This window comes from Mytilus trossulus, chromosome 14 (assembly GCF_036588685.1).
Source record: "Mytilus trossulus isolate FHL-02 chromosome 14, PNRI_Mtr1.1.1.hap1, whole genome shotgun sequence".
Classification (NCBI taxonomy): Eukaryota; Metazoa; Mollusca; class Bivalvia; order Mytilida; family Mytilidae; genus Mytilus; species Mytilus trossulus.
Window position 1 is genome coordinate 46457415 of NC_086386.1, and position 26453 is coordinate 46483867.

The following is a 26453-nucleotide window of genomic DNA, read 5'->3' on the forward strand; positions in this document are numbered from 1 at the left end:
ACTGCATTTAATCTCCCATTTCTGATGCTGGTCAGCACTGGTCACTCTTGGTCAAGGATCTCACACCTAGTTAGTTAATATGAATTTTGTCCATTCATGATTTCACAGCTTTTTGAATCGACCAGTTTAATTTTTCCCATTAATAATAAATTTCCAAATAATCGTTGTTGTCCCCAGTTAACAATTCATGTCAGAAGAGAAAGCATCAAAGCTTAAAATTACAGCTGTAAAAAAACTCATTTTCAAAGATATCAATTTGAAATAAAAAAAAATCTGGACATATGCTGACAGAATTATAACCTGTTAGACGTGACCCTCGACCTCACCACCCTGACCTCAAGTTGTAAATAGTAACCTTGTATTTTGTAGATGAAGTTAATGTGATTTGTAATGAGATGAAAACTGACCTGTGGTCACCTGGCCAGTTTACCTGCAGCCAAGTATGCTAAAAGGTGTTAACTACTGGTCAATGTGGCTTCAAATCAGATTAAAAATGAGTTTAATTGTCTCAAATTCAAATTAAAAAGTTTGGTCGGCTAATTTAAATGTTTGCTATGTACTTCAGGAATTACTTTTTTGCCATTAATTCAATATCAAGGGAAGAATTATTTTAAATATTATTTCTAATAATTCAGAAAACAAACAATTCCCTGTTCACTTGTTAAGATTTTATCAGATTTTGTTACAATAAGCCAATAGAAGAAACGGATTCTAATGAATATAAATTAGCCTACTTTGAAAAGTTTTTTTTATTTTTTTCCCCCCTCACTCAATGGGTTCAAAAGTTTGAAAACATCAAACGGTTAAAAACCAAAAATTAAAATATAAAGCTATTATTGATAAAAACCAAAATTTACAATTGAAAGCTTTTATGAATGATGTTTTTTAAATGACCTCTGTATGGGTCATCTAGCTGCATTCAACCTTCCGTATCAGGGATGAAAGTAGCTCAGTGCACTTATTTCTGAATTTAAATAAATAGTAAATTTCTTTTTTTATAATTCTACTCATTTAAAATAAAAGTTTGAACAATTCAAAATAATGAAAAACAAAGAAAACTGACATCTATGGAAACAGGTGAGCTATTAATGCAGAAATATAAGAAAATAAAAACTGTGACCTGTGTCTTTCCTAGAATATACCATACCCTGTTCACACCATATTTTCAATGTTGGATGTTCACCAATAAATCCAGGACATACCGTTCCCATGTAAAAGAAATCAGCAATGATCATGATTTAACCAGCTCATTGATAGGAATGATTCAGCTATCACATGCATCTCCTTTGTAATTGGCATTGTTTTTTTTAATGTAAAATGGACAATTAATGCATGTTTATCATTGTTATCTCATGACGCATCTACGTTCAGTACAAATTGACATTTAGAATGAGAAAAATTCATATGTATTTATTACGGAATATGATTTTCACATTATACTACTAGATTAAGTAGTAACACAATATTGAACAAATTTTTTTTCTCACTATTGTTGTTATATTGCAACCCACCGAAATAAACAAAAACCCTTTATGTTGGACATCCAATTAATTAAACTTATAAACAATGCTAAAATATGCTGACAATTTTGAAAATCCAATAAAACTTCCATTAATTTGCCTGACATTGCTCTTATATAGAAAAGCCATAAAAATTCTTAATAATTGAAGAACCAAAGAAGGCTTAGCTTTGATAGAAAAAAAAAGATAAAAATTCCAAATAAATTGAAGAAAAAACCACACAAGGTTTTAAAGATTTCAAGATTACAAAGAGATGATAACAATTTTAAAAACTCCTAGTTATAATTAGAAGATCAGAACAATAAATCTACTCAAATGGAGAAGCAGTGATGATAGATGGAACCATGTCCAGAGTTATAATAGACAAATTGGTCATTAAAATCCAAAATAGGTGGACAAAGGATGTCCATTTCACTGTCCACTAGTAGCCTAATTAATCACAGGGTACAGGTATTACCCAAATACCCATGTCACGATCTCACTTTCTATCTTCAAACAAAATTATTTCTGAAAAGTCGACAATGTTAAATGATGTTGTGTCCTTTCATCGTGAACATTCATCTTTGTCGGTATTTTAATATTCCTATTATAATTAAACATTTAAACGGACAATTAACTATTAAGGGCTTTGGCAAATATAGGATTATTCCTAAATGTTCCCTAAATAGAATATTTAATGTACAATATGGTCATTCAAATTTAACTTAAAATGTAATTATGCCTTCATCAATGTCCTTCTGTATTTTCTATTCTGACCACAAATAATGTTAAACAATTAATTAACAGTAATTAAAAAAAGATTGAAAACACCTTCCAAAGGGCAAGGTCCACTTTAGGCCAAAAATGGCATTACCATAAAATTTAAAATTGCTACAATTTGGTTCATGAAACCTACTTCTTCCGTGCATTAAGGTACTTTTTTGGCTTCAGAATCAACACTTATATTGATATATTGTCAAAACACATTATTTAGTGCATTTTTCGGACCTAAAAGCTTGAGAAAATCCTTGGCCAAAACCTAAGATCCAATATGTTCTGCATTCAAAAGTTGCAAATGATGATAATGCATCCCTAGACAAAAACACTTTCTGGATCGTGGGTGGCAGCCAAAGTATATTATGAAATATTAAAATAATTAAGAATTATTGAAAATTTGACCAAAATGTAAGTAACAACACAAATATAGCATACTTAAGGAGTCAATGTCATTTTTTAAAATGAATTACCAAACTGCAGTTATTTTCAGTTAACAGTAATATCACAAATATTTCTTTTTGAAAGTTTTTGCCTGATTAATAAAACATCAAAAATTTAAGGCCAATTTTAGCCCTAGCCCTTTGTGAACATTCTCCTTTGTACCCTTTTTAAAATGCATAAGTTTTATCTAAAAAAACTAGTGGATGAACGAAACATCTTATTAAAATGCTATTTCCATTAATGGACTAGTGTGAAATAAAAAGTTGTTAGATATACTTATTTAGCCACATCTATCTATGCCTTAACAAATACCTAGTGATTCTAATTTCAAATCAATATTCCTTTAACTGGTGCCCTTTTTACAGTTTTTTCTCTGTATTATAAAGGGATTGTTAAAACTTTGATTATTTTAGAGTTATGTCCCTAATTGAAGAATGCATACTTGATGTCTTTTGGTTATTTTTTTCCTAGAGTTGCTATACAATTGAATCAAGATTGGTACCAAGTAAAATAAATGAACCCTTTGTACACTAAAATGAGTTGGGGCCCATTTCTCACTATACTTATAAAACCAGTGAATGACATATGGAGTAGAAACAGATATTGTTGAATCCTCCATTACTTTTAATCTTGACCTGAATGACATCCAATAAATAGATATTTATCTGTAATATGAACATAATTATGATTTATCATTCAAATTAGAACTAATTTGATATAATTATACACAGAGGGTCAGTTTCATCATAATTCTTGACAACATGTTCCAATTATATGTGAAGAGTGGGAGGTCATCTATACTGACCAGTGGTACATGTTGAGCTTCATTTGAGTTTTGGTATATATCAAACATATGAGAGAGAGGGTGACTTGGGGTGATCTTTTCCAAATACTAAGAGCTTTAAGAAAATCCCACTTCTCATTTTATTTTCCATCCCTCCCCTTTCTTTTTGAGGATATCACCTGCTTTCCCCCCTATATATAATCCACCCCCTAACAAAGTCTGTCATCCCCCTCATATCGAATTCATAATTTGAGCCTTGCCACACTTTCCTAGGGTAATTAATAAAATAGGTCTTTGATTAATTTACCCAGCAAATATCTATATCATATCATTTAATTGCCAAATAATTATAAATCTGGATTATGAAATGAAACCCATACCATCTTATTTTAATAACCTGGTCACACGTATGGCATCACATTCAATCATTTTTACATTAGCTGCAGTTTAAGTTATCTTAATTGCCATGACATAATCATGATATTATACAATTTTCCCTATCATCAGGCAAAAATTGTCAAATTAATAAGAACCAGAAAACCATGATTTGTTGAAAGATTTATATGAAAATAAAGTTCATGTTGAATAAATCGATAACAGGAATAACAAAAACTTTGGACAGTGCATCAGACCACACCAATTTTTATTTACATTGTATTCCTTTTTTTTTAATCCAAATATATTAACATTTCACTGGAGTAACATAATTCTTTTAGTATTCTGATTTGAATTTCCAAAGTTTAAATATAAGAAGTACCCATACAGACCAAATTTTTTGATGAAAAAATAAATTAGTATAAACTTATTTATAAGTAGATGATCGAATGTTAAAAATCAACAGAAATTCAATAACAGACATAAGCCACCAAATGAAAACAAGAGCTCACAATGCCTTCACTCACATAGGCTAAGAAAAGTTTTTGTGCTTAATTAACTTTTAATTTTCCTAGATAACACAATCAAGTAAATTGTAAATGATATCTTTGGAAATCAGTGGCGGATCTAGAAAAAAATCATAAGTGGGGGCTCGCTGGCTGCCTAAGAGGGGGTCGCTCCTATCACATTTTAGTGATTCCCTATATGATCAACAAATTTTTTTTCTCAAAAGGGGGGGGGAGGGGGGTCAGCATCCACCTCTGGAAATATCTTATCCTTTTCTAGTTTTTGTCAGTTTAACCAGAAACATATAAAATAATACATGTCTGGTATATTCTGGGGGTTAAATACCTCCTTAGTTTAACTCTAAACATGCCAAAATGCAATATTTTCTTTAAACTTTTGAAAAAACTTGAAATGAATTCCATTTAAAAAAATCGTAATTATCTCCCCTTAACCACCTATACTAAATGCATTTTCAAACCATTTCAAACTGATTTTTAGAAATGTTGTTGTTTTATGCACACACACCAACTAGTGTTAGGGGATTGGTTTCAAGCTTATAAACATGTTTAACCCAACCAGTCTGTATGTGCCTAAGTCATTTTCCTTAAGTATAAAACCTTCAATTCAGTGGTTTGTAAATTATTTTTTTCATTAAATGTTTTTAGATCAATCAGGCCACATGTGTCTTTTATTTTTTTTTCATTTTGTCATGGTGGGGTTTATAGCTTACTATACAGTTTTTTTTTTGCTTATTAATGAAGGTTGCATGTTTCCCTATAGATAGAACATCATTGTCTTTTGGTCTTTGAAATGACATGTGATGTCTCATTGGCAATCATAACACATCTCCTTATGTTAATATTGAAGTTTACATTTTTCTTACCTGGGATATTTCTTATATCTACAAGCATTCTAGTAGAAGCTGTTTCACTATCTTACTCTTCTTTTCTTATATTTGAGATTATAATATGAATAAAATCACCTGTAAAAAAAATGAATTGTTAAATAATTGTTTCTAAATATCAACAATATAGCTGATGGCATGTAGGACAGAAAGTCACAGGACAAAAAGTAACAATTCAGTTTTTAGAATACTTTTCTTTAAACAAGATTTTTTTTTTTTTTTTTTGCTTTTTTCTTAAATTGTTACATAAAAAGCAACTTTGTAATCAAAATGTATTCAATAAATATCAACAGTTATCAAATAATTGTTATGAAAACAAACTGTTAACGTGACTTGGTACTTAAATGGCATCATGTGCAAAGAAATATCTCCTTTGCATGATTAAAATCTAATAAATTTTCATTTAAGAAAGCTTATGAACAATGTCCTACACTTAAAATGAATAAATGTAATAAAAAGACAATATTTCAAGATCTTTCTCTTATATATTCAAACAATTGTCCAAATAATTGTGACTTTTTGTCCTATCAAACTTGTGACTTTATGTCTGGTGACTTTTTGTCCTGTGACTTTCTGTCTGTTTACCAGCTGATGATAGCATTTCCAAAATGTTTGGTACTTAGACATCTTTATTCAAATATTGGAATAAATACATGTGCCTTAAAGAACTTCTAAAATTCTGCATAATAAACATTTAGTAAGTCTCAAGTCTTCTAAACATGTAGAATTAAGAGCTTTTAATAAAACTTATTCTACAATGAAGAAGACACCTTCTTTACAGATTTTACATTTCACTAAAATAAACTTTAACCCCTTCCACATTCTGTATGTATGTGCATGTCCCCAAGTCAAGAGCCTGTAATTCAGTTGTTATTTGTTGATGTGTTGCATATTTGTTTTTGATTCATTTTTTGTTCCTAAATTTGGCTGTTAGTTTTCTTGTTTGAATTGTTTTACATTTGTGATTTTGGGGCCTTTTATAGCTGTATGTTAAAAGCTGTACAGTGACCTATATTTGTTAATTTTTGTGTCATTTGGTCTCTTGGGTAGAGTTGTCTCATTGGCAGTCATACCACTTCTTTTTTTATATTTATAACTTGCAAATTAGTGAATATATCATTGTAACGATTGTTGGGAAATACTGGGTTTTTTCCCAGCCATATTTTATTTTGCAACTCTCACAATAAAGTATTGAATGATAGAAATTGTATCAAGCGGATTTAAATTATGATTAAAGATAAATTTCATTTTATTCTTCTATGTAGCAGTTAGCCTAGTAATTATACTGATTTGCACATAAAATATATTCAGATATGTTAGGCCACACTTTAAAATATTTTGGTTTGCCCAAACCCTACCCAAAGGTTGAGACAGTGGGTAGGTAGGTACTGACAGTGGACCGTGAAATTGGGGTCAAAAGTTTAATTTGGCTTTAAAATTAGAAAGATCATATCATAAGGAACATGTGTACTAAGTTTCAAGTTGATTGGACTTCCAACTTCATCAAAAAACTACCTTGACCAAAGACTTAAACCTGAAGCGGGACAGACGAACGAACAGACAGACAGAGGGACGAACGGACGCACAGACCAGAATACATAATGCCCCTTTACTATCGTAGGTGGGGCATAAACACTTCTTCAAATCAGGACAAAAAAAGAATTTGAGTAGGCAGCTTTTTTCTGGGAAGGTAGCATTTGGGCAAACAAACCTATTATTTATTATGACCTTATTGATCTATGCCATCAATTTAGAGATAAGAAAAAGTGTAAAGTGTAACCTTGGAAAATTCATACATTTCTCTTTTTACTTCCAGGAACAGATTTTGGTAAAATATGTTTTTGACAACAGCATCATGTAATGCCAGACAGTGCTATTAACATAAATAATTAGTTAATTTTGTTATATACTGTAAATTCAGAAATTATTGCGTGCATTTATTATTGCGATTTTGTTATTTCAGACTTATATGTGATTTTAATTTTTACAATTTAAGAAATATCCTGTTTAATTCATATAAAATATTTTAAAATGAGAGTTTAAATTAATGCGTTTACAACTCTGTAGCATTTTTCGCTTTAATAAAAACCTCGCATTAATTTCTGAATTTACAGTATCATGATTGAGATGATGTATTGAAATGTGCTGATCATGAGGTGTAAGGTCTATGATTAATAAAGAAATGGAATTCATTATAAGAAATTGAATCTAATTCAGAATTTAGTACATTACCACCTACCATAGCCAAGAAACAGGAAAGAAAATTTTACAATTAACTCATACTAATGAAGCATAAAAGTCAAAGACCAGTTTATTTATTCAATAGGATACAGACATGGGTCAAAGCAAACAATCTGAGACTGAAATTAGAAAATTATATAAAATTATATCAATGTTTATTTTTCTATAACATCTTTCCTGGTTGTTAAGCAAGGAGAATATTTTCTATCAAAATATCATTATCCAGTATAATACAAAATAATCATGGTACAAGTCCCCTGTCTGATTTTATCATTATTCTACAAAGGACTGAGGATTCTAATCTCCATCCCCTAGTGATGTTTGTACAAGCTTGTCAAGTTACCCTGTAAAAGTCCCACCTCTTTATCAGAAGATGATAGGAGATATTATCAATCCTTGTCTAACACCCCTGTCTACCATATAACTATCTTATGATTAGAACTTATTATTTTATCACCATCTGAGATTATCATATTATAAAGAGCTATGATCCTCATTATGGACAGAATTTATTTACTATTGAAATTCAATGAATAGAATTTTGATAAATATAACTGTATGTTTATCTAAATAAACTGTTATGTTGTCTTTGTAGAATTTACCTCCTTAAATTCTTACACTTCCATGCATCTAGTACTGTATTTTGTAAAATCATAATGGTATTATGTTTATCAAATAGTTGAATATTTTCAGCTGAAATGCACTGTTCCATATAAATCTGAAAGTATAAGAAAACAAGTTAGTTATTTTTATAGAATGATATGGCCAAAACAGGTTGTTGTTTCTTTGACACATTTCCAGTTTCCTTTCTCTATTTCACTGTGTTTTTTTTTATTGCGCATACATGTGCTGATTTTGTGTCCTAGATGGATACCCCCATATTCTTTGTTTTTCTTTTATTTTGATAAAGTGTGTCCAGTGTCGGATCCAGGATTTTTCATAAGTGGGGCCCACTGACTGACCTAAGAGGGGGCCTGCTCCAGTCACGCTTCAGTGATTCCCTATATAAGCAACCAAATTTTTTCCCAAAAAGGGGGGGGGGGGGGCCGGGGCCCCCTGGGCCCTAACTCCGCCTCTGGTGTCAAATAAGGCCCTTACTGCAACTACAGGTTGACATGTCAAAGATTCATTAAAATCTAAGGATATCATTAAGTATGTATCTGGTTAATATGTGGAATTGTCAATCTTAAGTAAAGATCAAAGAATTCTACAACTGATATGACACACAGAAAGGAAACTAATCAAATAGCTATCATCAATACTACTAATTTTTCTGATAAAATAAATATTTATATATTTATAAATCATTTCATATGTCCAAGTAAGTTTATCTAATTAGCAATAAATTACAATTAATGAAGAAGTGAGTGAAAAGGAATTTCAATTTTATAGGCAAATTTACATTTGATGAAAATATGTGTTTGGTTCTTAAAATAGGCAAAAATGAAATACCAATATTGTAAAGTGGTTTATTTTCGCAAAAATTAAAAACATTATCTAATTTTGTCATATTGTAACCTTTTGTAGCTGACATTATACAATGGGATTTTCTCATTGTTGAAGGCAGTAAAATGAACACATATTTGAAGTTTGGTGGATAATTGGTCTCGTCGAAAATCACAGCTCATTATTTTTTTATGTTAATTAACATACATTTTTTAAAACAAATTTCCTCAATTATCATACATTAAGAAGTGCGGAATAGTGATCTTTTTTTGTTATTTCTGATCCCCTTTAAAAAAAAACATGGATATTTTTCTTTTTCTTTCAAAATGTTAAATTTATATTACATTTTGTTTATTTAAGATGGAATACCTACTCCTATCATATCATATCTTATGACTAATTCACACAAAAAACATTCCATTATTTGCCTACAGCAAAAGTCAACAAGTTAAGGCATCAAACATATGTCTTTTTCAACAAGATCTTTGATCAAAATCACCTTTTGTTTGAAATTCTATGTTCAAAGGAAAACTGTTATCAAAATATTTAAACAATGACAACAATCTGATCTTATTTACTGGTATTTTTGGACAAGATGATGAATTAATTTCAACTGTACTCTATGTTTTCCTCAAAATATTTTTTTGTATTAATACACTTTTATTTATTAAGTTGGTGCCAATTTTTGTGGATTTAGGAAAAATCAAATTTTGTGGATATTTTATTGCAGTACACGAGTATAGAAAATGTATACTATTGAACATTTTAAACATTTTAATTCTAGTTTTATACCAATGAAATCAACGAAAGTTGGTACCATATAGATAATATGCAACCCAAATTGTACATGAATCTAATAATTTTTTTAATGATCTGTTTCTGCTTCTTATTTTTCACACAAAGCAAAAAAAAAGTGAATAATTGTATCTAATCATTATCATGTTACATGTTATGTTGTACTAAACAAAATTCTTTATAAAGAGGATATTGAATGAGGGGAAGGGTATTCCTTTGTTTCTTCACTCTTTTTTTTATATTGGCCATTTTTCTCCTCCTGGTATAATTTTTGTCCATTATTCTCTAGATTGGCTAGGCTCACAATATAAAGCAAGATGTTGTATGATTGCTAATGAGACAACTTTCCAACAGAGAACATATGACATAGAAAATTAACAACTATATAGGTCACCGTACAGCCTTCAACAATGAGCAAAACCCACAAATTCATCAGACTATGCCATAAGAAAAAAGATGGCACACAATATTTGACACTACACAAGTTTAAAGACCTCAATTATATACAATAGTACATCAGTGCCTTATATTGTACAGACAATTAGGGGGGGGGGGGATTTAAAGAACACAATTATTGATTAATCTGACATTAAAATGAGGACAATTTGAAGAAAAAAAATGTTTTTTTATATGCATTCAATTTACAGATTTTATCACTTTAAAAAAAACTCATAAGTTAAAAATCTTATGAAAACAAGATCAGAAAAGGATTATGCAATGTATAAAGATTGTCCTGTTTACCAAAGCAATCAGTCATGAATGAGAGGGGCAAACATACATGTATCATTACATGTTTTCAGTGAGAACAAAGAAAGACAACTCTTCTTACACTTTAGAATTTAAATGCTATTTTTTTGTGTTATTTTCAGACCGTGATTTCTAATTGAAATGAGATAGCTTTTCTCGAATTTTCATCGTCAATATTGGCAAAAAAATTACCTCATCATATCTCTTTGACACATTTCCAATTACCATACTCAATTTTCTGATATTTTTTTGACAGGAATAAAAATCACAACAGAAATTATCCTGGATTACTCTGATACGGCGTTATAAGATACAATGTCATTTTGTATTTATATAATAATGTTGAATTACCAGCGTTACTATTATGGTTTAAACTGAAGAATCTTTTAGGAATTTATCTGCAAGGTCTTCATATTTTTTTGTGCCACAGCATGTGCCCCGGGAAAATGTCATTTACCTCCCCTTCATAATACATTTTAACGCGCCAAATTGAGTTATCTCCCGTTGACCTTACTTCAGAAGAAAATCAATAATTTGTATGCAGACATGACAAAAAAAAAAAACAACGTATGAGTAGAAATAAACTATTTTTGTATATGTATATAAAGACTTTAAATGATTTCATATATACACATAAGAACACACAAAGAGAATATGTCAAACAGAAAAAAAATCAAAATAACATTTGCATACATAATCATATTTTCCTAAGACACAGCTACTTTCAATGCTGCAATATTACATACAATTGGAACTGCTGTTTTTTTTCTATTCTTGCTCGATACTTATAGAGGGGAAATATGCAAAAAAACACAACATTTGTATATATTACTGTGGTTGATCGTCAGAAACTGAATCCAGTGCCTGACAGTAGGGTTCGTGCAGGATTATATAGAAGTAGGGTTCTATTATTTGAAGGAAAAAAAATGAAACCGTTTTCACGGGACATTCAATTGTGGATAAGACATCCAAATCGCGTTCGTTGATATGACAATATTGTGAAGTTATAAATATATGTTCCGGACCATATGAGTATTTGGACCATACGCGTATGGTCATGACCATATGCGTATACTCATATGGTCCGACCATACGCGTATGGTCCGACCGTACGCGTATGGTCGGACCATATGAGTATATACTCGTTTGGTTATAAACGGGCCGGACCATATGAGTATTTGGACCATATAGGTATATTTTTCAATAATATGCATGAGAAAACTTTATAAAATAACAATGATTGCTACATGCAATTGTATTATTTACAATTCAAATAACAATAAATATTGATTCCAAAGTTAGTATTCATCGCTATTTGTCCTCTTGCATGGATGCGTAGGCTGATATTTACGTCCACACGGTACCATAGCTTTTGTAAGGGTCCTTGGCCATTCCGATGTGTGACTGTCTACGGTGAAAAATCTTTATATCTCCAATATTGTTACATGACTAAAGTGCATCGTATCACCAAAAAACTTTAAAAAATAAACTTGTGTCCTTGCCGGTGACGATATTCATTTTTTTTTTTACAAAACACGTATAAGTATTAAAAAAATATGAATATTGCACTGCTAATGCTAATTATATTAAGTTTCAAAAGTAAGCAATTTATTAGACTCTTTATCCTGTCGACTTTTACGTCAGGTTATAATAAAACAGTTTACTTCTTGTGTAACATTTCATTAATATATTTTTGGAAGTTATATCTTCACAGGTCGACATTTTGCCATTCACTCGTAATAACATGTCGGTAATTAAAAAAATGTGTTTACTAAAGTTTTGACAATTGATAAAGTTTACTGTGTGAAATTGCTTATTTAATTTGTCAATATTGTTAATAATAATTTTTAATGAAATAATGACCTTTGGCATTGTCTTTTAATGACGTGGCAACTAGAAGGGTTATATAAAGAGGTAAGCATAAATGTACCTGTTAATTACCCCGACCATACGCGTACGGTCCGACCATACGCGTATGGTCGGACCATATGAGTATATACCCATATGGTCAAGACCATACGCGTATGGTCCAAATACTCATATGGTCCGGAACATATACACATTTAAAGATAACATGAACTACCCAAAATATAGTTTTACTCTTGATTGTCGATTAATTGAAATAACGCTCAGTTGCAAATATTCCATGCATATGAGAACGAAAACAATCATTACCATGATAGTTTTTGCAAGGTTAGACAAACTGGGCAAAGAAAGGCAAATGTGACAGCAATCTAAAAATGCAGTTATGTTGAATAAGAACAGATAACAGAACATCGATGGACCTCTCAGAAGGTTCTTGTGCGTGCCGCAGAGAACGTGACACTCCATACGATGATTCATGTGTTATCCAACGCGACGTGACTCCGCATCAATACCACGGAAACCAAACTGGAAGATGTTTGCATCTGAGCGTTCCTAATGAAGATGCATACAGAAAGTTCGGTTTGGTTCGCAGTGATAGTGTCCTGTTTTTTTTGTAATTTGTAAAAGTTCGATGAACATTAACTTTAACTATCACTGTCCACACCATATTGCTCTGAATTTCAATTATCAATATAGTTACATTTTTCACCGTTTCTCTATTGATTATTAAGTATACAGTCAATATTGTTTTCAATCGCTAGGCCTAGTTCATTGATAAATAATTATAATAAAAAAATCATTATGTAAAAATAACTAACGACTAGTATAACTCTTTTTTTTTCTTTTTTTTTTTCAAAAGAAACTTACTGTTCATTCTTCGGAACTATTATTTTGAAATATATACCTTATTAAAATGATTTATGAGTTTTACCTATACCTGAGGTGAATCAATATACATACAATTTATATTTCCAGAGTGTCGATCGACTAGTGGGGTTTAAACTACATAAATTTAGCTTCTATTTAACTATCTCTTTGTATTATGTGTTAAATTTACTTCTGAGAGTGGATAAAAATGCCGGGGATTCATTTAGCTGTTGATTGTAGGACAAATGTCCCAAAACAGTCTATAAGGAAAGATTTTTTAAGTAAATTTACCGATTTTTTAGCAACAAAATTCAACACGGAAGCCAAGGTAAGAATTACTCAATGTTAGTTTACTTCTGTCATATGAACTTTGCATAGGAGGTAGTAAACATTAAGAAAATACACATTTCGCGAAAAGGGGCCTGAATGAGTGCAAGATAATGTAAGATGAAAACTAAACAGTCGATAAGCGATGACTCGCGTCATATATTTCGGTTTTCGACGATTAAACGAACGGCAAAAACATCGGCAACTGTTAATTTTCTAACATCTCGAATTGGTAAATGGTAATTTATTAATGTCGTAGAGGGCATTGTACACCTGTGAGGGCAAGGGACTTTTTACTATATTCAAATTTTCCATAAAGGTTGATGATATACATCTATAGATATAGGAAGATGTGATACGAGTGCCAATAATACAACTCTCCATCCAAGTCAGTATTTATAAAAGTTAAACATTATACATGTAGGTCAAAGTACAGTCTCAACATGGAGCTTTGGCTCACACCGAACAGCAAGCTATAAAAGGCCCTACAAAATTACAAGTGTAAACCCATCAAACGGGATAACTAAAGGTCTAATGTATATAAAAAAGAGAAACACTTATGAACCACATATACTTGGATATATATAGATAATGAATTAATTGTCGCTTGCTGAACGTCCGCTGGTTGACATTGCTTATTTTAGGCAAACAAGGTACAAACGTGACAGGATTATATGAGTCAAGCGCATACACAAGTTACTCGTTGCATTGAAAATGACTACACTAAAAAATAAATCTGTTATCAGTAATAAGGTAAATAGAAACTATGCAAAATTGTGAAGTGAAAGCAAATTGAGGACATGCTTTGTATACTTAATTACTTCTCTGTTATAATGGACTAATAACCAGTCAAAGGAAAAAGACGTTACAAAGTCGTTTGGCAGTGTTCCCAAATAACATATAAACACATCTGATTTGGTGTTTAAACCTAAATACTAAATAAATAAATGCATTCTATCTGCATTTAAATTAATCAAACCATTGAAAAGGTCGCGAATAACACCATCGAGATAGGCGGTAGCTTTACATAATGTTCCTATAGAGCTTAATCGATCTTATTGAAACCAATTTATAAGAAATTTTCATCTTTATTCTATTTTCTATATAAAAAGCGAAAATATACATAGTGAGGTTTGATTAAATAATGTATATTCCATTGATGTTTAGTTTAATCATATTTTTATTTGTGTGTGCTCCACCGTGTGACATTACAAACCCACTACATAAAGTGAAGAAAGCAGACATGAATATTTACAAAGAGAAACACGAAAAACCGATATACAAATTAAGATTCGCTTCATCAGAGTAAAAATGTTTTCAATTTGCTTGGAGTTTGTATATGCATGAATTTGCTATGACAGACTGCTTGTTAGTTTGGGGGATAAAAAGGGGGGCTAAAATAAAAATTCCAATATTTCATTAGAAAGTGTCAGCTCATTTTTATTGATTTGACTCTGAATAAACACTTAATGCCAAGCACGTATCTATAAACTCAACAGGGATCTGAAGATACCACAAAGTTTTTCACTCTCTAGTCCATTTATCTCTCTCTGGTGCTCCCGTCTCTGCTGTACGAGTCTGTTAATTGATAATTTTTGGAAACGTTGCTATGAGTTCTAGTCTATATGGAACATTTCAGTCACTTGGTGATAATATTGATTTTTTTAAAAACTTGATACGATAAAAGCGCCATAAGGTTTTAATTTGGGCAAACTAAGGGTTTTGATAGTGCAATTTTTTCATTTGTACAAGGAGTATTGTTTATTCCATTAACCTGCTGCCTTTATATGATCCGTTTAAAAGATCTGCTGAAAATCTAGATACATGTATATATATAGATGCTAAGTTTTTCGCTTTTAATCAGGCACCATTTTGCTGTTTATATAAAAAGAAGAAGATGTGGTATGATTGCCTCTGAGACAGTTTGCCACCATAACTTATGACCACGTGAAGTAAAAGATAGCAAAAAAGTTCATGTTTACTGCCTACTGAAGACAGCCATGTATTCTTAATGTACATTGTATGTCATTGAGTCAAATATTTGTGACTGTTCATTTGATTTAATTAAATCTAAAGTAACACACATAAATTATCTTACATTTTAGAATATACAAGTAGAAATACAAACAGATATTTTGATGATGAGGGCAGGATCTTCATCGCCAATGATGAATATGAATTTCTACCACAATTCAGATAAAGTGGATCAAAAATCAAAAACTTCCTGTGCAGCTATCATTGCCGAATTTATGGGAGAAGAACTAAAATTACCAGTTGACAGGTGAGATTTATAGAATAAATGTACCAGTATAGTAACAATAAAACAAACCAAACAATATAACCTATTGCATAGTGGACAGATGTATTCCTCACTAACTTTCTGATTTTCATGCTATAAATCTTGAATTTCGGACAAATTAATGGGCCCATGAAGTGGATCTGATACTAGAAGGGGAGTCAACTACACAAGAACATGACAAACATACATACAGACACACACGTGTATGAATATCCTTAATTTAAGACTTTGATATTTGAAGTAGTTTTTAAAATCACATATTGAACTTTTTTTTAACGTCTCTAAAATCTAGAATTTAAGAAAGAACTACCACACAAAATTGGTCCAAGATTGTTAATGGTGTCGAATCGTACCTCCTATACGCCAGAGAAAAAGATTCAAAATAGCACTTAATATAAAAAGAAGATGTGGTGTGATTACCAATGAGACAACTGTCCACAAGAGACCAAAATGACACAGACATTAACAACTATAGGTCACCGTACGGCCTTCAATAATGCAGGAGCAAAACCCATACCGCATAGTGTAAGACACTATAAACGACCGGTAGCGATTGTAGGTCACAAACAAATGTTTCATTAACGTTTTATTCCCATTTTATAGGGATATAGTTGTTGTTTTGTATCACAATTATAGCAGTATACAAGACAAAAAGCTTCAAAATATTGAAAGTAACTTCTCATACATAGTTTATATCGGTTATAACATAGAATTAGCATATTTTTTTTTTTATTTCAGGGTGCTAGTTTTATTTTTTGACACAAGGAAATGTACATGAGAAATTGACTTGTAATGGACATTCTACTATTACCAAGTAGAAGTAAACGTCGTATTTACTTAATACATGTTATCAAAACTTGCAAACAGTTAATATTTATTTTCAGTTCTTATATGGTATCAAGTATTTGATTACTTAATGCTGTCATTTTACCAAGAGTAGAATAAAGTCAATAATTCGATTTGTTTTTACAATGTGTCGTTCTATGTAAATAGAGTAAATATTTATTATAAGATTAAATTATAAAATATTTTAAATGTGATGTTGTTATGCATGTGAATGGTCTGTGATCAACAAATGGTACTGAAAATTTCATTTGACAACGTTAACTAACTTTGCAAGGGATTTAATCGAAGTCCCTAAGAACTCTGTCTGAAATGGAAATCACTGGCTGAGAAGTAATGTTACACTGGCACTCGCAACCTAATACTCAGAACCTTCACCTTATATGAATACATGTTACAAGTATAAGAACATCTTCAAATATTGGGATATGTTTTCTACGTTAACTCAGCAAATGCGACTTGAAAAGACCTTGGAAGATTTAATATTGCCGGCAATGATAGGTTATATAAAAAGTCCCTTGTTTAAGATAGACAGAGACTAATTTAAAACAAATCGAACTTTTCTTTACTAAAGCAATTTTTTTCAAATTTGCTGTTTCCTAAAATGTAACCTTACAGCTGTCAAACCTCGAATGAAATAGACAAAACCGAATAAGACTGAATATCACTGGATTTTACATGAACAATACATGTGAAGCATGATTTGTTTGACCTGGAGAAGGACCTGAGATCACCCTGTTTTTGGTAGTTTTCATGCTACTCGTTTTTAAGTTTTTTGTGATGTGTTTTGTATACTGTTTTTTTTCATGTTTTCACTTGTTTTTTCACATGTTGTGATCAGTTTATTTTTGACTTATGAGTTTGAATGTCCCTTTTGTATCATTCGCCTGTCTGTTTTTAAGTACGTTTTTTTAAATATCGTTTTGTTAATGTTGTTGATAGATTCATTTGTTTTTAAAATATTACAGGGATTTGTACTTCGGATAATATCATTCACCAAAACGAGAAGTTCTATTCATGTAAAACGGGAGATAACTCTAATATAAATAAAATTCCAGCACGGATTACAAATACACAAGGATATCGCCAAATCAAAAAGTATGCGTGTTTACTGTCACATGTTCAAACAAATAGGGAAGATAGGGTAGGGATATTTCTTTATAGTTTTTTTACAAAGTCAATGAGAGCAACGTTGTGACTTTAACAGTGCTTAATCAAAAATGTAAAAAAACACTAGGGTAGGGTTAAAAATTAGGGTAGGTAGGGGTACAGTAAACACACATACTTTTTTGTTTGGCCTATATACATCTTTGAAATACACAAATCTTATAAGTCTAATTCTGAAGTAAATTACAAGTTATGTTTCTTTTCTCGATATAACTAGATAGTTGTCTCATTGGCAATCATACCACATCTTCTTTTTTATAAGTCCACACATTGATAGATCTCAAGTTTTTGTCCTTCACATTCTTTTTTAAAAACTTTATACCACTGCAAACCAAATCCTACTGAGCTTCTTTTATCTTTTATATAGTTAATTTTAAAACTCTTCTGCAACCCCTTATTGTGCTATCCAAACTAAAAATCTTGCCGACATCCTATACGCAACCGTCAGTGCAATAAGTAAAAACCTGCAACTTGGAGAAAGAGAAATAACACCATAGACTTAAGAAACCAAGGAACATCAGTCCTCCAAGCACTCCCCAATATATTTAAACAGCAGAATTTCAGAGTCAACGAACCATCTGCATACAACAAATCATTGGGCTACCATTTATGGTTCCCAAAAAGTTTCAAAATTAATAGACCAGAACTACAGTCTCCATGGAAATGAGAGGGTGCCAAACTAATACAACTGCATAGAAAAATATCATTGACTTAACACTAGCGGTTTGTCATACACTGACCAAAACCACACTGAACTAATACATTGTTGACGCCGCCGACACCACCGCCGGAAATCAAAAAGCCCTTTTTACTTCGTCGACACGAGACAAACATGGAGATTCACAAGAAAAGTAACAAATGGTGATAAATTCTCTTTCATGACTATCCCGTTCGTAAATCTGGACATTATATACAATTAACAACTAAGATTTCTTATTTTTTTATTCTGACTATAATTCAAACATTAATTTCAAGACTATTGCATGCATATAAACCAAAATGTAACACATATATGTTTTGTAATCGTTGTTTTAATCCAACCCCAACACTATTACAATTTTACCAGAAAACACTATCCACCTAAATTCCTTAATTAAAAAAAATATCACAGCACAAGGTGTTCATGACAAATTGTAGCGGTTAAACCTCAGTTTGTTAAAGTCACGATTACTTTCTAGTTACGTCATTATTTGTTTTTAGAGGAATCTTGAAATAAGAACTTTGTTTTTGTTCTTAACTTTTTACAAAAAATCGACACCCTTTTTACAATGCTGATTGAAATTATTCAATACCATGGTAATTGAAGACACACAATTGCAATTTTCCCCTAAAAGATAATCCCATTCTCTAAAGAAGTACCACGATGTAAAAGGCAAAATATGTCTATTGCAATTTGTAATGAAAATGAAGTTTCCGCTTATTGTATTCGGAACTACAGCGGTACCGGTGAAGGCAAAGTTTGTCCTTTGAATCCAGCAATAGCATTTTTAGCAGCAGTGACCGCCATTACATTTCTGGTATCAGTTGTTGCGCTACCCAAATGTGGAAAAATAACACAGCTATCTAAAGTTTTCAATTGATGATCAACAGGAAGTGGTTCTGGCGAAGTCACATCGAGGCCAGCAGCCATTATCTGACCAGATTTCAAAGCATCATAGAGATCTTCTTGATTGACAAGTACACCACGCGAGGAGTTTATAAATATTGCATCCGATTTCATTTTTGAAAACGCATCTTTGTTGAAAAGACCTTTGTTTTCCTCGTTCATTGAACAACATGCTACTACAAAGTCTGATTTTCGAAGCAGCTCATCAAACGAAACTAATGTAGCCCCAATCTCCGCTCCTCCAGGCTTTTCAGAATGGCCACTGTATAGAAACTTCGCAACACCAAATGGTTGTAGTCTCTTCGCAACGGCCAAACCAATCCTGCCTAAACCGACGATCCCGACTGTACAACCATTTATCTGTTTTCCACAAAGCCAGTGACCATTTTGCCATCCCACAATTCCCTTTTCTACAGCTTTAAATCCTACATTGTATAAAATGTTAATATTTAAAAAAAAAAGTAAATGACAAATCAACTTGCATTGCAATATTTCACATCCAAGCATACACACAATAGCTTTTGATTGCTACTAGAGTTACTATTTGATTACTTAAAAGGGAATTTTCTATGCTATAACCGATTCTAATATGACGTCCTTATTACGCTTTGTTAACAAAGCCGTGTTCTAATGAGCACAAGAAATATGCTTGACACATGCGCAAGGACTTACTGCTTATATCAACGTTATTTCCATCGTTATTCTTTAAAATATATACATTTAGGCAGCTGAAATAAACTTTTATTATATATTTTTATGAAACAACATATATTTATCCTGCTACTAGTTTTTAAACTTATTGAATATGAAAAGCAATGCACAGATTCCTCGAGGAGGAAACGGGAACAGCCAAACATTTTTACGGTAATTTCGTACGCTTCGACTTATAAAAATACTATATTTGTCCTATTAGAATCGAAATAATTCCTTCATGTCATGCTCTATGCTCATTTTAACACGGGTAGGCATTATATTTGACCACATTTTACACCTCGCTAACGCTCAGTGTAAAATATCGACAAATATAATGCCTACCCATGTTAAAATGAGCATAGAGCATGACATGAAGGAATTATTTCTTAAATCGATTTAGTGTAGTGTCTGAGTCTGATTCTACTTTTAAGGTAGACCCGAAGCATATTTGCTGTATTGCCTACATTCAACATACATGCAGTGCTAATACCGGTTATGCATTTTGACTTCTTGGATTCATCTACTAATAATGTATTTTGACTAGGATTCATCTTAATTAATGTATTTTGACTAGGGTACGTCTTATATTAATGTATTTTGACTAGGGTACGTCTTATATTAAAGTATTTTGACTTGGATTCATCTACTAATAATGTATTTTGACTAGGATTCATCTTATATTAATGTATTTTTACTAGGATACGTCTTCTATTAATGTATTTTGACTAGGATACGTCTTATATTAATGCACTTGACTATGATTCGTATTATATTAATGCATTTTGACTATAATTCGTCTTCTATTAATGTATTTTGACTAGGGTACGTCTTCTATTAATATATTTTGACTAGGATACGTCTTCAATTTATTTTGACTAGGATACGTCTTCTATTAATGTATTTTGACTAGGATACGTCTTATATTAATGCACTTGACTAGGATTCGTATTATATTAATGCATTTTGACTATAATTCGTCTTCTATTAATGTATTTTGACTAGGGTACGTCTTCTATTAATATATTTTGACTAGGATACGTCTTCAATTTATTTTGACTAGGATACGTCTTCTATTAATGTATTTTGACTAGGATACGTATCATATTAATGCACTTGACTAGGATTCGTATTATATTAATGCATTTTGACTATAATTCGTCTTCTATTAATGAATTTTGACTAGGGTACGTCTTCTATTAATATATTTTGACTAGGATACGTCTTCAATGTATTTTGACTAGGATACGTCTTCTATTAATGCACTTGACTAGGATTCATATTATATTAATGCAATTTGACTATAATTCGTCTTCTATTAATGCATTTTGACTATAATTCGTCTTCTATTAATGCATTTTGACTATAATTCGTCTTCTATTAATGCATTTTGACTAGGATACGTCTACTAATAATGTTTTTGACTAGGATTCGAGACGAATAATTAGTTTAATAATTTATTTAGCTAGATTTATAATTCGGGATAAGATATAGATATCTCTAGAGATTATCACTATAAATATTTAAATATAAGCCGATTGGTAAAATTGGCACTTTCAACTGAACGAAGTTGACAGACATCATGCACTCAAAATTAAAATCCTTTGATCAAAACGGGTGACTGTGAAGAGTCTCCGATGCATCACTAACTTGTCAACTTTTAGTTCATGAGTTTGAACCCTGCCCTTAGCGATATGTGTCCGACTTAGAACTTAATTGACAAGAATTGTCAGTTTTCCTGTCGATTGTCGACTACTACTACCATCACACATTGGCCGCAACGAAATAGCCAAGTAAGCAGAAAATGGGTCCAAACACCAACTGGCCGCAACGAAATAGCCAAGTAAGCAGAAAATGGGTCCAAACACCAACTGGCCGCAACGAAATAGCCAAGTAAGCAGAAAATGGGTCCAAACACCAACTGGCCGCAACGAAATAGCCAAGTAAGCAGAAAATGGGTCCAAACACCAACTGGCCGCAACGAAATAGCCAAGTAAGCAGAAAATGGGTCCAAACACCAACTGGCCGCAACGAAATAGCCAAGTAAGCAGAAAATGGGTCCAAACGCCAACTTGCCGCAACGAAATAGCAAAGTAAGCAGAAAATGGGTCCAAACACCAACTGGCCGCAAAGAAATAGCCAAGTAAGCAGAAAATGGGTCCAAACAACAACTGGCCGCAACGAAATAGCCAAGTAAGCAGAAAATGGGTCCAAACACCAACTGGCCGCAACGAAATAGCCAAGTAAGCAAAAAATGGGTCCAAACACCAACTGGCCGCAACGAAATAGCCAAGTAAGCAGAAAATAGGTCTAAACCAACTGGCCGCAACGAAATAGCCAAGTAAGCAGAAAATGGGTCCAAACGCCAACCGGCCGCAACGAAATAGCCAAGTAAGCAGAAAAAGGGTCCAAACACCAACTGGCCGCAACGAAATAGCCAAGTAAGCAAAAAATGGGTCCAAACACCAACTGGCCGCAACGAAATAGCCAAGTAAGCAGAAAATGGGTCTAAAACAACTGGCCGCAACGAAATAGCCAAGTAAGCAGAAAATGGGTCCAAACGCCAACCGGCCGCAACGAAATAGCCAAGTAAGCAGAAAAAGGGTCCAAACACCAACTGGCCGCAACGAAATAGCCAAGTAAGCAGAAAATGGGTCCAAACACCAACTGGCCGCAACGAAATAGCCAAGTAAGCAGAAAATGGGTCCAAACACCAACTGGCCGCAACGAAATAGCCAAGTAAGCAGAAAATGGGTCCAAACGCCAACTTGCCGCAACGAAATAGCAAAGTAAGCAGAAAATGGGTCCAAACACCAACTGGCCGCAACGAAATAGCCAAGTAAGCAGAAAATGGGTCCAAACAACAACTGGCCGCAACGAAATAGCCAAGTAAGCAGAAAATGGGTCCAAACACCAACTGGCCGCAACGAAATAGCCAAGTAAGCAAAAAATGGGTCCAAACACCAACTGGCCGCAACGAAATAGCCAAGTAAGCAGAAAATGGGTCTAAACCAACTGGCCGCAACGAAATAGCCAAGTAAGCAGAAAATGGGTCCAAACGCCAACCAGCCGCAACGAAATAGCCAAGTAAGCAGAAAAAGGGTCCAAACACCAACTGGCCGCAACGAAATAGCCAAGTAAGCAAAAAATGGGTCCAAACACCAACTGGCCGCAACGAAATAGCCAAGTAAGCAGAAAATGGGTCTAAAACAACTGGCCGCAACGAAATAGCCAAGTAAACAGAAAATGGGTCCAAACGCCAACCGGCCGCAACGAAATAGCCAAGTATGCAGAAAAAGGGTCCAAACACCAACTGGCCGCAACGAAATAGCCAAGTAAACAGAAAATGGGTCCAAACACCAACTGGCCGCAACGAAATAGCCAAGTAAGCAGAAAATGGGTCCAAACGCCAACTGGCCGCAACGAAATAGCCAAGTAAGCAGAAAATGGGTCCAAACGCCAACTGGCCGCAACGAAATAGCCAAGTAAGCAGAAAATGGGTCCAAACACCAACTGGCCGCAATGAAATAGCCAAGTAAGCAGAAAATGGGTCCAAACACCAACTGGCCGCAACGAAATAGCCAAGTAAGCAGAAAATGGGTCTAAACACCTGGCCGCAACGAAATAGCCAAGTAAGCAGAAAATGGGTCCAAACACCAACTGGCCGCAACGAAATAGCCAAGTAATCAGAAAATGGGTCCAAACACCAACTGGCCGCAACGAAATAACCAAGTAAGCAGAAAATGGGTCCAAACACCAACTAACTAACAAAACAAACTAAACAGGATTACGGATTGATATATATTGAATAAAGATATGTTATCATTACAATATGGCACTGATTTGTACTTTACCTACCAGTCGAGGCGTTCTTACTGTTGTATTTTTTATATAAATTAAAGGGTGTCTATTTCACAGCAACCCAACGACACAAAAAAAGATACGTCTAAAAGTTAACATAGAGATTTCAACAATAGACAATAGACAGGTGTCTATCTAATGTAAATTACTCCTCTTCCCTCCTCTAAAAACATTGGTTTCTGATGCTTCTTTCAAATGAGAATTTGGTGACCTTCTGCTGTTGTTTTTTCTATGGTCGGGTTGTTGTCTCTTTGACACATTCCTCATTTCCATTCTCAATTTTATTGTATAACTGGCAACAAAGAATTCATTACATTAGATTCGTACCTTCTTTAATCCTCCTGGAAGTAGCTAGTAACAAAGCAAGTGTTAACTCTGCTGTTGTCTCTGTAAGCACCCCCGGGGTATACCCGACAGCTATTCCACGGCGACGACATTCTGCTATATCAATATGCTCCAAGCCTACTGACATGGTAGATATAACCTTAAGCTGACTTCCTAAAAGATACAAAATGGATCATTTGGATATTATACCGGCATATTCCAAACTAAAGTAAAACAGTGATGTTTCACCAATTATAAAACAGAAATATCTCATTTTAATTTGTCCAGTGACGCTTATTAAGCCTGTAAACTTAGATGTCTTAGATACGATTCAAGTAACGTTAAACTTATTGCTCCTTTGAAAAAACAACTTTTTATAGCTTATAGATTTTTCATTGAAGCAAGATCTTTGAATATTGTCTTAATCGATACGCAGTCACCATGGAGTGGCATCGACCCAGTGGTTTTTAAAACCAAGACTTATAATATGGCAGGTCACACACACTCGGAAACATCCCACCAACATGTTCAACCCCGCAACATTCTGTATGTATGTGCCTGTTACAAGTCAGGAGACTGTAGTTTGGTGTCGTTTGTTACACAACTGTTCCATATATATTTGATTTTCGTTCAATTATTTGTTCATGAATGATCATAATTTATAAGATCGTTAGTTTTCTCGTTTGTATTGTTGTACATTTGTCATTTCCGATCGGTGCATTTTATAACTGCATGCATGGCTGTGCGGTATGGGCTTTGCTCATTGTCGAAGGCTGTACGGTGACATATAGTTGCTTATTTCTGTTTCATTTGGTCCCTTGTGAAGAATTGTATCATTGGCAAGCATAACCGTACTTTGACCTATCATGCCTATAATGGTTTACTTTTATAAATTGTGATTTGGGTGGAAAGTGCTCTCATTTACTCTTATAACACACCTACTTATATCTATAGTTAGCCTACCACGTTAGAGTGGCGGATCCAGAAATTTTCATAAGTGGGACTGACTGCTTAAGAGGAGGCCCGCTCTGATCATGCTTCAGTGATTTCCTATATATTAATTCAACATAAAAAAATCACAGAAAAAGGGGGAACCGGTCCATTAGCTGTGAACCCCCTATATCCGCCTTTGCGTTACCATTCATGCATTAAATGAAGAGTTTTATTCGTTTAAGTGAATGATTTTTTGGCTTACCAGCAGCATCTAGAACTGATTTATCTACACGATCTGGTGGATGAACAATCAAAGCGTTTGCACCGACTACACCCTGCAGTAACGCCTCCCTCGTAATGAATCCATCCCCTGTCCATTCTCTAATAGAAAACTCTGGTTCCAATAGAGCCCTTCCTGCAGGTGGAACTGTCCTTGATAGAAAAATAGAAGCACGAGTCGATGTCATCTTGCAATATGTTAAAGTTAGTAGCCGACCGGGGTTAATAAATAGGACAAATAAATACACTTAAAAATTGATAAGGTACATCACCACGTAGTTATTTTAAAATTTAAATAAAAGTACGCGTCATGTACATGGACATTGTCGGATATCTGCTCTTCCCATTTCATTTACAGTATAGCTAGAACTATTATTTTGTTGTTGTCAATTGCCGTCAGACGTCCGTTCGTCTGTTACACTTTTCCTATTTATTCAAGCTTTAATGATCTTAAAAATATGAAAAATCGGTAATACCAAAATATGACATACGATCGAGTTTATCATTTCGATTTTGATACGAACTCTCATTTTATTTTTTATTCCTGGAAGACTTCATACGACGTTGTTGAAGAGGTGCACCGTAGAAAATTATCAAAAATAGTCTCTAACTCAAAATAGGAATGTATCGAAGCTTTTTAAAAATATACCAACTTAAACTATACGCAAACGTGACCCCAAGCATTTACCAAGGGTTGATTGGCTTATAGAATTATGGAAAAAATAAATTATAAAAACAGCAGTGATGACTTGGACTTTTTTCATTTGTCCTCGTCTTAAATATGCGTGAACTATTTGCCACTGGACTAAAATAACAACTACAAATCAATACTATCAACAGAATGGCGTGATTCATAATGTGATTAAACACATTTT

The 26453-nt window shown here is 33.0% G+C and overlaps 2 protein-coding genes across 2 annotated transcripts; one reads left to right on the plus strand and one right to left on the minus strand.

The window, feature by feature from the left end:
• Positions 1-13340: 13340 nt before the first annotated feature.
• Positions 13341-16846, plus strand: LOC134696106 (uncharacterized). The gene is made up of 3 exons (XM_063557709.1): positions 13341-13577; positions 15682-15857; positions 16614-16846. Exons 1-3 carry the CDS (start codon positions 13458-13460, stop codon positions 16651-16653), a joined length of 336 nt encoding a protein of 111 aa, XP_063413779.1. The 5' UTR covers positions 13341-13457; the 3' UTR covers positions 16654-16846.
• A 2016-nt stretch (positions 16847-18862) lies between these two features.
• On the minus strand, positions 18863-25823 carry LOC134696142 (glyoxylate reductase/hydroxypyruvate reductase-like). The gene is made up of 3 exons (XM_063557777.1): positions 25562-25823; positions 24370-24540; positions 18863-19916 (listed from the first exon to the last, which is right to left on the minus strand). The coding sequence occupies exons 1-3, from the start codon at positions 25764-25766 to the stop codon at positions 19318-19320; spliced, it is 975 nt and encodes a 324-aa protein (XP_063413847.1). The 5' UTR covers positions 25767-25823; the 3' UTR covers positions 18863-19317.
• Positions 25824-26453: the final 630 nt, after the last annotated feature.